Here is an 11,694-nt window from a genome sequence, read left to right as displayed (position 1 = left end):
ATGGATCGCATGCAGCAGAGAGAGACCAGCAACGCCCCGCGTGGGCCCGCTGTGCAACCGCGACCTTGTGTGTTGATTGGCCCTGGTTCAAGTTCACCTCTGCAGGTGGCAGTGCAGGAGTCGGTCGTCATCAGTCCGTCAGAAACGCTCAACAAACAGTCTCATCTGAGCCCCGTCCAAGTGACGGAACAAATGCAGTCGGGGCGCAACAACTCTGGGCACGCAGCCCTGAAAAGCATAAGCCGACCAAGACCCACCGCTCTTGGGACTAAACCTGTTCAAAAGCTGAACAGAATCTCAGTGGATCCACCCAAGAAGGAAATAGATTTGATCCCAGTTTGCATCCCAGGACCTCAGAGTGCCAACGTCCTGCTGCACTCACAGACCGAGAGCTCCTTCCCTCTCCACAGCCCTCAGAGTCCTCACAGCCCTCAGCCGTACCTGAGTCCCACTCCCAGTCTGTCCCCGTCCAACCTGAACTCACCCACCAGCCTCAGCCCCAAATCCAGCCTCAGCCCTCAGCCGCAGAGGACCCTCTCACCAGGGATCTCAAACCAGAGCCAAGTGCCGTCTGAGAAACCAGGAGGAGACAATAATGAATTCAGGTGAGACAAATATAACAACTTTTATATAAGCTACTCCAGATTCTTCTTCTTCTTCTTCTTTTTTACCCACTATGACTGCAGTTTCCACTTTTTACTGTATGTCCAAATACAGCTCCCGCAGTAAGAAACCTGACGTGTACCAGATCCTGTCACATGAATCAAGGCTGCAGAAATTCAATAAGAGCTTTATGAAGCTGACAGAGTGACACTGCAGCCACATTTTGTTGGCAGGCCTCCCAGAGCCACACTTGTGTTGTGGCCTCAGCCATAAACAACTGCCGCAACAGTGAAAACACTTTAGATTTCATATAGAGCTGTGTTTCTACGTGGAATAAAAGCTGCAACAAAGGATGTCAGATCTTACCATTCTGACTGTGATAAAGATCATATTGATCTAATATACTTTGGTATACGAATTAAGCTATATGATTTTCTTAAAAGTTGTGCTGTTTTTGCACAAAAGCATTAAGTTTCAAGTTTCAGAAAAAAAAACTAGAAGAAATCATACATGTATACATCAATTTTTAGAATTGTCCGTTAACCCTTTAACACCTGAGCCTCAAAATGTCCATCTGCACTTTTTTTGTGTGCTTATTTTAATCATAAAGGGACCAGAAATTGCAGAATATGTAAAACTTTCAATATCTGGCAGTTATTTACAATTTACTGTACGTTAAAAGTGTGTATTAACAGTTTCAAATGTTGAAAAATTATTGATTTTAGAGTCTTATTTAGAAAAAAACACTTGAGTTATGCATGAACAACATTTTAACAGTAGAAAACATATTTACAATAATAAAAAAAAAACTGATCTCAATGTGCAAAATCAGGCCAAATCAGGCATGTTTTTCCATCTCTCTCCTCTCTGGCTGCAGACACACTGTCACAATATTTCAAATTATATTATATAGAGAATCAGCAAATATGAGTAACTTGCCAAACTTTGGAACCTTTTTTTTGCATCTATCTACAGTATCATTGAATAGAGTGAAGTCTAATGTACAGGAGAAATAAAATTAGATGAAATAATGGAAAATATAAAGAAAATCTACAAACAGACAGTAAGAAATAAAGCAGCTGTGAGATTTTGAAATAGAATGAAAAATAAGGATGACATTCATTGATTAATCACATTTTCTGGCAGTTTATAGATGAAACAATTATGCGATTCACTCAGAAAACTGATGAATTCTCATCGACCACTGACACACACACAATATTAAGTCATTGGAGAGGTAGAGCGGTGCTTTAATCATGTTCATTTCTATACACAGAAACTGTACATGCTACAGAATATCGCACAGGATTACAGCTCGGATTATGTCATCATACACAGAACTTTAATCTAATGCAGCACTCTCGCCGTTCTGTCCGTATCTGTTTGAAAGGGTGTACATTGTCACATGGAACGTGGGATCAGCCGTGCCGCCAGATGACATCACTTCTCTGTTCGGACCAAATGTTTCAGATGGGAGCGTTGACATGTTCATCATCGGGTAAGCGAGTTTTTCTCCCGGCGCTCAAGTGCCAAAGAGACAACTGTGAGAGCCCACTCACTGTGGACATCTGTGTTCCCCTCCTGCTGTCCATCACTGTCCTTTTTTATCCGTGACTCATGACTTTTTAATCCATGACTCATCTTAAATCATTAAGAACCAGTGTTGGGTTACATGGAAAGTGAACAAACCTTTAAAAACTTATACTATTATTATTATTACAGTCACAAAGTGATGCACATCAAATTGTATTTTGTAAATACATCCACTGTTTTCAAACTGATATTAAATTAGCAGTCAAACTGCAGAACTACAAACATGGCTGCCTCTCAGAACAGAACAATCACTCTCCCTTAATGTTTACAGAGTCCTATCAATGACATCTGCCATGAATTAACCTTTAAAGAACATAAAACAAACGGCAATCTAGTAACGCAGTGTAACACAAACTCACAGAAGACATTCTGAATTATCTGTATTTAAATCTCAGATGAAACCGTGTCTCCAATCATTCAAATGATGAAAAACGATTCGTAAACACGCTTACATTTGATGTCTCAATGCTGTGAAGCTGTGTTGTTGTCGTGTTTTAATGCTGTTATCATTCCTACTCAGAATTATTTTACATTTGTTGGGATTGTTGTTGGTAATTTTCACAAGTGTCTTCTTTTTAGCTCTATACACCACTACAATGGATTTGGAATAAAACAAACAATATGTGCTTTGACTGCAGCTCCTTGGATCTCATATTGAGAGTTCACAGCAACAGATTCCAAATGCAAATGTCACTTCCTGGAATCAACTCAAGAACTTTTACCTGCTTAATTGAAGATGACATAATGAGGGAATAGCCCACATCTGTCCATGAAATAGCTTTTCAGTCAATTGTCCCATTACTAATCCACTGTAGTGATATATAGAGTCAAAAAGAAGAGAATTGTGTCGGTGTCCCAATATTTATGGACCTGGCTGTATATTGTTTTGTAGGTAGGTATAGGTCGGTAAAATGTGTGTCAAATTACAATTTTGAATGTATTAATATTGTCCCAACCTTTACACATTATTATTCTACAGACTGAAGAAAACATCTCCGTTTCTCACAGATTTGCAGTACAAATGTCACACAGAAATAATAATAAAAATGAAAACTATTCCCTCTCATATCGCAATTGCAATTTCAGTCAACGCACTTAGATATATGTAAAATTGTTGATAGATAGATAGATAGATAGATAGATAGATAGATAGATAGATAGATAGATAGATAGATAGATAGATAGATAGATAGATAGATAGATAGATAGATAGATAGATAGATAGATAGATAGATAGATAGATAGATGTTAATGACAATTCTCTCCTTCCAGACTCCAGGAGGTGAACTCCATGATAAACAAGCGGCTAAAGGACGCTCTCTTCTCAGACCAGTGGAGCGAGCTTTGCATGGACACCCTCAGCCCTTTTGGATATGTTCTGGTCAGTGAAACTGAACGTTGTTCCTCACACATAAAATGTTATGTGTTTATAAAAGAATCAAATTCTCATAACCTTCCTTCTCCTCGCACATAGGTGGCGTCCCAGCGAATGCAAGGAGTGCTGCTGCTGGTTTTCTCCAAGTCCTGCCATCTCCCGTTCCTCAGAGGCGTGCAGACGGAGAGGACACGCACAGGACTCGGAGGATACTGGGTATGTGTTTTTTTTTTGTTCACGCTGAGCACATGTTTGAGGTGGAGTCAGTGGGCTTTAGAAGGGATGAGGTCAGATGCGGACAGGTGGCTGGCCCCCCCTCCTGCCGGCAGGCACACGCATGCATGGGCGCCTGTGTGTGTCAGTGTGTGACCTTCCAGCGCGTGTTGATGTCAGCATCAAACCTGGTTGCTGCTGGCGCAGTCTCCTTCTCTTTGAGGTCAGTGCAGCAGCAGCAGCAGCAGCAGCAGCAGCAGCAGCAGCAGCAGCAGCAGCAGCAGCAGCAGCAGCAGCAGCAGCAGCAGCAGCAGCAGCAGCAGCAGCAGCAGGAAAATAAAAAGACCTTGTCCCTGAACACAGATCTGATGGATACATGTAATTTTGTTTATTTTGTACACTGCACCAGGTCATAAAACGACCTGACTTTTAAAAAACACTGTTTTTAGATATTATGCATCCCAGTTAACTGTTAACTGTTAGGAACTTTGGAATTCATGTTATTATTAATTTATATTTATCATAACTATTAATAACGCAGATATGCTACCACACCTCTTCATTCTCACATTGCTTTAATTGTCTTTAAACTGTTTTTTTAAATGTGTTAATTTAGGCAAGTTTATTTGTAAGGAAATACATTGGAAATTAAAACAAAATCAATTAAAAAATCAATTATATAAAACAATTTAAAACATTAAACAATTTAAAATCAAGCAGAAATTATTTTTTTGTATGCAATACAATGACAATAAAGGCTATTCTTATTCTTCTACCTTGGAATTTGGAATTCATCCCTCAAATAGTATATACTATATACTATTATAAGTATATTATATACTTAATATACACTATAAGTGTAAAGAGAGCTTTCTCTCCCTCCCTGTTTTAAATAAAGGATGAAAGGATTATTTTGGGTCTCTCAAGCAATTTTAAAAAACACAAACCAATGGATCATTGTAAACACACACACGCATGTATTAGAGTACGACCGTGTTTTTCTTTTCCCTATTTTCTCCAGGGGAACAAAGGCGGCGTCAGTGCGAGGATGACGATGTTCGGACACCCCGTGTGCTTCCTCAACTGTCACCTCCCGGCTCACATGAGGAACCTGGAGCAGAGGATGGAGGACTTTGAGAGCATCTTGCAGCAGCAGCAGTTCGACGGAGGGGCTGCCACCGGTGTCCTGGACCACGAGTGGGTGACGTCATTTTTACATTTAAATATATATATATTAAAAAAAAGGGGGGGGGGGGGTGCAAGTCAGTCACCTTGATTGATAAACATACATAATCAGACAATCAAATGAAAGCAATTTCCATGGATTTAGATATGGTCTAGAAAACTATCTCCACTGGGATTTTCATGCACAACCATCTCTAACGTTTACAATGAAAAAAAGTAGAAAATATCCAGTTCTGTTGTTGATGAGAGGTCAAAGGTCAGAAGAAAATGGCCAGACGGGTTGCAAAATGATAGAAAGGCAACAGAAAAAATTTAAATAACTCCTTATTGTTGTTGAAACTTCAGCAGCAGAAAAAACACACAGGGTGCCACTGGGAGTTTTATTTCCCTCATTTATTCATTAATTCATAGATTTCCATGTGAAAACAGATTTTAAATCATCAATCTTGTCAGTGTTAACTTTTTCTAACTCTAGATACATGCATCTTAAATTCTAATATCCTGTACTGGACACACACACACATGTTTTATTTTTGATATTTTAATGTCCTGCCTTTAGTCAACGTGCTAGTGAGTGTGTGTGTATCTGTTTCTATATTTTATTGTTGACCTGACCATGGACCACAGATCGAGAGCGATGCATTTTTCTGCCCCTGATACAAATAAATGAAACTAAACTTAAAATATCCAGGTTCCAGGTGTTTCAGACCTTAATATGAGACATAAATACCAAATCAATTACAATACATATTAAAAACACCTTTAAACTCTCACTATTTAATAGTTTAGGCATCGTGAATAAATAAAAATGTCATTGACAGTGTGTTATTCTGGTGTATTGTCTCTCTCTCTCTCTCTCTCTCTCTCTCTCTCTCTCTCTCTCTCTCTCTCTCTCTCTCTCTCTCTCTCTCTCTCTCTCTCTCTCTCCAGTGTTGTGTTTTGGTTTGGAGATTTAAATTTCCGAATTGAAGACTACGACATCCATGTGGTGAAATGTGCCATCGACAGCAACAAGCTGCCTCTGCTGTGGGAGCGAGACCAGGTGAGAGGCACCGGAAGACTTCACACCACTTGTTTATCTCTCTCTTCGCCAACAGAGGGCGCTGCACTGCATGCTTTCGCATGTACACCTCTGTCTGTCAGATGAGATGAAACTCTTATGCTCTTATTTTTAATCTACTCTTACAGCTCAACATGGCTAAAATCACAGAGTCCATTCTGGAGGGCTTCATGGAGGGACCGCTCAAATTCCCGCCGACTTACAAATTTGACGTGGGGACACACACGTACGACACCAGGTTTGTTCAGTCTCTGACACAAACATCGTTGTATGCTGCTGCTGAATATCTCACAAATCTCTTCCAAATGCAATGATGCAAATGGTTTTCTGCAGGAATTAAAACATCAATTTGTTCATTCAGGTCATTCATCCACTCAAATTCTACCAGCTTCTCCCTTTAGGGGTCGCCGCAACGGATCTATCTCTGCCTCCATCTTGTCCTACTCTCTTGTGTCCTCTTCTGTTACAGCAGCTGTCCTCATGTCCTCTTTCACAACATCCTTCTCAGTGGCCTTCCTCTTTTCCTCCTGCCTGCTAGTTCCATACTTTGTCCACTGTCTCTCCTCTGCACATGGCCAAAACCATTATTGTCCAAATAAACCAAAAAAAACAAAAATCATCAGTATAACTATTTTATTATTCAATTGCTGCCAAATGATAAATCTTACACACTGAACCTTTAAAGCTGGAGTGTATAATTTTAAATATGAAAAAAATCCTGTTTGATTCAATTGAGTTCATACAGTCCTGATTGCTCCTTTAGTCAGGTGTGATAGTATTGCTTGACAGAGCCTGTTTTCACAAGTAATTTATGTTCACAAAGACTAAACACAGGCAAAATAACAATAATAATAATAACACTGTGGTATTAAATTAAGACCTGTTCATTTGGTTGTCATCTGTCTCCTGTATCAGTGCTAAAAAGAGGAAACCTGCATGGACAGATCGCATCCTCTGGCGCCTCCGACGCACCGGCTCGCCGGTTCCTTCCCACAGTGCAGCGCTGCAGCGTGGCCTGACCTCATGGCTGGGCGGGGCAACAAAAGTGACACAGCACACCTATGGAAGTCACATGGGCTACACTGTCAGTGACCACAAGCCTGTCTCCGCCCTGTTTTCCCTGCATGTGAGATGATGTTATTTGACTTTGTCACATCTGTATCGATGTTTGATTCATTCCCCACAGTTTGTTCCTCATTCTGTTGCCATGTGCTCTTTTTCCTACAGTTCCCATACAGGGTGGAAATGCCGCTGGTGGAGCTGCAGGTAAATAAGGAGTGGTGTAAAGTCTCAGATGCGACTGTCATATTCACTGTTGCGGCAACGTATCAGCGCAGCTCATGGGACTGGATAGCAATATATAAGGTGATCCTTTCCTCATAACAGGATGAAGTCAAATCTGTAAAGTTATACGATTTCTAAATAAGTACAATTTGTATAGACGTCCAGTGTCAGTGTTTATAAGAACATGGTTTCTTTCTGCACAGGTTGGATTCAGACATCACAAAGATTACCAGGCCTATGTGTGGGCCAAGGGAGAGAATGTAACACAGGTGTGTGTCAGAGACACAAATACACCACCATATATTTTGTGCCACACCTGAACTCACACCTGATTTATTTTATTTTCATTTCTCTCCCTCTTTAGGTGACATTTTCAGAGGAAGATTTGCCGAGAGATGAATGTGAATACCTGCTCGGTTACTACAGCAATAATATGAACAGCATAGTTGGGTTGTCGACACCTGTCCAGGTAGGTAACAAACAAAAAAGGAAACAGTTTTAATTGTTTTTATGTTATAAAATATACACTACCGTTCAAAAGACACCTCTACAGGTTTTTTTTTGTGTTTTCCATTAAAAGTCACACGTTTATTCATCAAAAGAGTTGCAAAATGAATAGAAAATATAGTCAAGACATTAGAAATAAGGATTTTTATTCAAAATAATCATTTTGCCCTTCAAACATTGCTTTTGTCAAAGAACCAGCAAAACTGTTTTCAGCTGTGCAAACATCATTCCACAAAGGTTTTCAAGGGTTTACCACATTAACAATGTATAGTGTATTTCTGATTCATTTAATGTTATATTCATTGAAAAAAGTGCATTTCCTTTCTAAGTGACCCCAAACTTTTGAATGTTAGTGTATATGAGTGCCAATTTGTTCTCTACCAGTTCAGAGGGAAATATTGTACTAATTATAAAGATTATAACTAGTAAACAATGAAAAGGTTTTGTTTTTGAGGTTATATTTAGCTTATAATTGTGTAAATATTGATATTTTGCTTGTCGTTAAGTATTTTTACACTGTGACGTCTTCTTTTACTTCAGTAAATGAGAAAGAGAAGTGTGCCGTATACGTTTCTCATGTGGTTTCCTTTTAACACCCAACTTTCCCCTTCTTAAATAATTCATCCTCAACAGATCCGGATACCAGTCCACAGCCCCAGCATACGTCGCTCCGACAGCTCCGATGTCAGCTCAGAAGATGACAGCACTCTTGTCCTGCTGGCTCCAAACTCCCGCAGCCCGAGCCCCAAAACTGGAAAACACCACCACCACCACCATCGCCACCGACGCAGCCGCAGTCCTGCCGTTCCGGCTCTTTCCTCCAACCCCCTCCCCTCTTTGCAGAGCCTCAGCCTCTGCCCTCGCTCTAAAGAAGGCCCAACGCAGAGCCGCTCGCCCTGCTCTACTGCTAAGAAGGAGCGGCTGGTGTTGTCCCCCGACACTGTGTCGTCGCCATCCCTCAGCCCGCTCAGCCCTCGCAGCCCTGTGTCTCCGGGTTGTGGAGTGACAGCGCCGGAGGCTCTGATCGCTGCCATCATAGGTGAACACAGACCAGCTCAGGTTAGCCCCACTGGGGTCAGGCGGATAGGGAAGGCAGGGGAAGCAGACGCTTAAACATCAGTAGATAAAGAATTAGACACAGCCTGTCACTGTGCTTGGCACACGAACGACTCCTCCTAACATAGTTTACCATTAACAAACATTCCATTTAGTCGCCCTGCATTTCTAATCTCTCTGACTCGACCATCATCTCATACACTGTGTGTATCTCAGACTGACACGTGTGCCCATACTCCTGAAGACGAAGTGCTTTAACAGACTTTTAGAGACAAACATGGAATGTGAAATTTCAGTAAACTTGCAAAGGATGTGATAAGTTATTATTGACAGCAATATTTGTGAGCAGTCTGGACTAGAAATATTGACAGTGTCATAGTCCAAATGGGGAAAGAGTGTGTGTTTGTGTGGACCTATGTGTTTAAACCTTATTGTGTAAAACAACGCGTTGTTTGGACCGTAGGACTCTATAGCTTTGGGTCTGTATTCATAAAAGTATTTGAACGTACAAGAATAGAAAAGTTTTACCAGCCCAATCAAGCTGAAGTGTACTCGTGACCACATGACTAATCTTAGATCAGTGCTCTTATTCTTAGCAGCTTTGTGAATACAGCCCCTGTTCTATGGAGCTCAGCGAGTGGATGCTCAGACTTATGGGTTTCTTTTGTTTCGAGGAAACACTGTTGTTTGTCGTCGTGAGTGTGCAAATAAAAACCAGAGCAACCGGCCTGAGAAAATAGTCATTGTTTATGGAAAAAAAAAATAATATACAGTTAAGCCCATAAATATTTGGACATCGACACAGTTCTCTTTATTTTGGCTCTATGCACCACTACAATGGATTTGAAATTAAACGAACAAGATGTGCTCTAACTGCTGTTAGAGCACAATTGTCCAATTACTTTTGGTCCCCTAAAAAGTGGGAGGCACATATAGAAAGTGTTGTAATTCCTACACCGTTCACTTGATTTGGATGTAAACGCCCTCAAATTAAAGCTGAAAGTGTGCAGTTAAAGCACATCTTGTTCGTTTCATTTCAAATCCATTGTCGTGGTGTATAGAGCCAAAATAAAGAGAACTGTGTCGATGTCCAAATATTTATGGGCCTAACTGTATATTCATATCCACTCAATCGCTCACTCACTCATTTTCTACCTTTATCCTCCACATCAGGGTCACGGGGTCGCTGGTGCCAATCCCACCTGACATAGGCAAATTTGACACCCTGGACAAGTCGCCACTCCATCACAGGGCCACATATAGATACAAATAACTATTCACTCTTGCACTATGGTCTAAATTGTCCAATTTGCCTGCTTGTTTTTGGACTGTGGGAGAAGGACACCCCGGTAAGTTTACACTGTCTTTGGTGTCAGAGAGCAGGTTAAGGCAAGGCAATCATAATTAGCTTGTTAGCATCTGTAAGGAGGTCGTGTGAATGTGTGTTAGTGTGTCAATACACGTCACATACACACACACACACCTGTTCATTGATGTTGCCTAAAAGTAAAACATACAATTATTTGCTGTTAAATATTTAAACATAAACCGATATTCAACATGTTGAGTAACAGTAACAGGTTCGTACTGTGAAGAGATGGTACTGCTCATTAGCTAGTTAGTCACTATAGGACTGACTTCATATAGTTTTCTTATAACAAACAATAAACAACTAGACCCGGGTTTTGCAATCTTCATATATATATATATATATATATATACATATATAGTATTATATTATAAAAATGAAAAGATAACATCATGTATAAAGTTTGAAAGTTTTTGTACTTCTTCATGTACAAAGGTTTTCAATTTAGAAGAAATAACTATTCACTCTTGCACTACGGTCTAATTTCCAACACTAACTATGATGTTGTTAAAAGGTGTGTAGCAAATCAAATTTTAACTTCTGAATGAAGTTATGTAATGGGGGGGGAAAGTCCACATTTTGGAGCTTTGAACAATCAAAATAAAAGTCAACCAACTCCATACAATGTAATTGATGCATGGACAAGCGTGAACAGCTTATACAGTTTGTCCCGATGTTTGTAATCAAGATAATCACTCTCGGATTAGCAAGCAGATCTAAAACCACAGAGAAATACCAGAGAGGATACAGGCTACACAAGCCCTGCACTGCCCCCTTTTTCTATGGGTTTACAGTAAGGAAAATGTGATTTTAATGGAGATTAAGATTATGATTTTCTTCTCCATCTCTTCCTCTGATTAAGGGACAGAAAACAGTATTTGTTTTTCAATTTTCCCATTTTACTGATTAAATGTTTGACACTTTTACTTTTATTTGCCAAATAAATGCATTCTGGATGCTATCATTTTCATTATTATTATTATTATTATTATCATTATTATTACATCTGTCTTTTGACAGAACTTGATCTTCAAAAAAGGGACAGTTCAGGATATTCATTTTGACCTGTTGTGGTGTGTGAAGGAGGATGTTGGAGCAGTGGGTTAAAACAGTTAACTTTTTTTTCTATTACTTTTAATTTTGTCGCTCTACCTTGCTTAAACAAAGGATAACGATCACATTTAAATGACTCATGGATGAACTCATATGCCTTGCATGCCTTGCGGTGCAGGAACCTAATTATAATAACATACATGCATAAACAACAGAACACTTCCGTCGCTGTCACTGGGACACGCCCCCTCCCGCACCACATGGTCTATGTTCAACAACAACATTGGCTGCTGGGAAATTACTCGAAGGCTCAGTAAACACATAAGAAGTCGTCCAGAGCAAGTGAGTTTGGTTCAGGGGTTAACTTACTGACTAAATCCTGTTACAGCGTTAAGT

At 40.0% G+C, this 11,694-nt stretch overlaps 1 protein-coding gene across 1 annotated transcript; it reads left to right on the top strand.

Annotated features, from left to right (window-relative positions):
- inpp5ja (inositol polyphosphate-5-phosphatase Ja) lies at positions 1 to 8,933 on the top strand (the record flags this gene model as incomplete). Its single annotated transcript, XM_083902313.1, has 12 exons — positions 1 to 605; positions 1,994 to 2,101; positions 3,469 to 3,577; positions 3,671 to 3,787; positions 4,806 to 4,981; positions 5,900 to 6,011; positions 6,158 to 6,267; positions 6,945 to 7,155; positions 7,257 to 7,394; positions 7,517 to 7,582; positions 7,678 to 7,782; positions 8,454 to 8,933. The coding sequence occupies 12 exons, from the start codon at positions 1 to 3 to the stop codon at positions 8,931 to 8,933; spliced, it is 2,337 nt and encodes a 778-aa protein (XP_083758439.1).
- Positions 8,934 to 11,694: the final 2,761 nt, after the last annotated feature.

Source organism: Microchirus variegatus, assembly GCF_963457635.1.
Source record: "Microchirus variegatus genome assembly, chromosome: 16".
In the NCBI taxonomy this organism is placed as follows: Eukaryota; Metazoa; Chordata; class Actinopteri; order Pleuronectiformes; family Soleidae; genus Microchirus; species Microchirus variegatus.
Note: the sequence above shows the minus strand (reverse complement) of the source record. Positions and strands in the feature narration are given on the sequence as shown.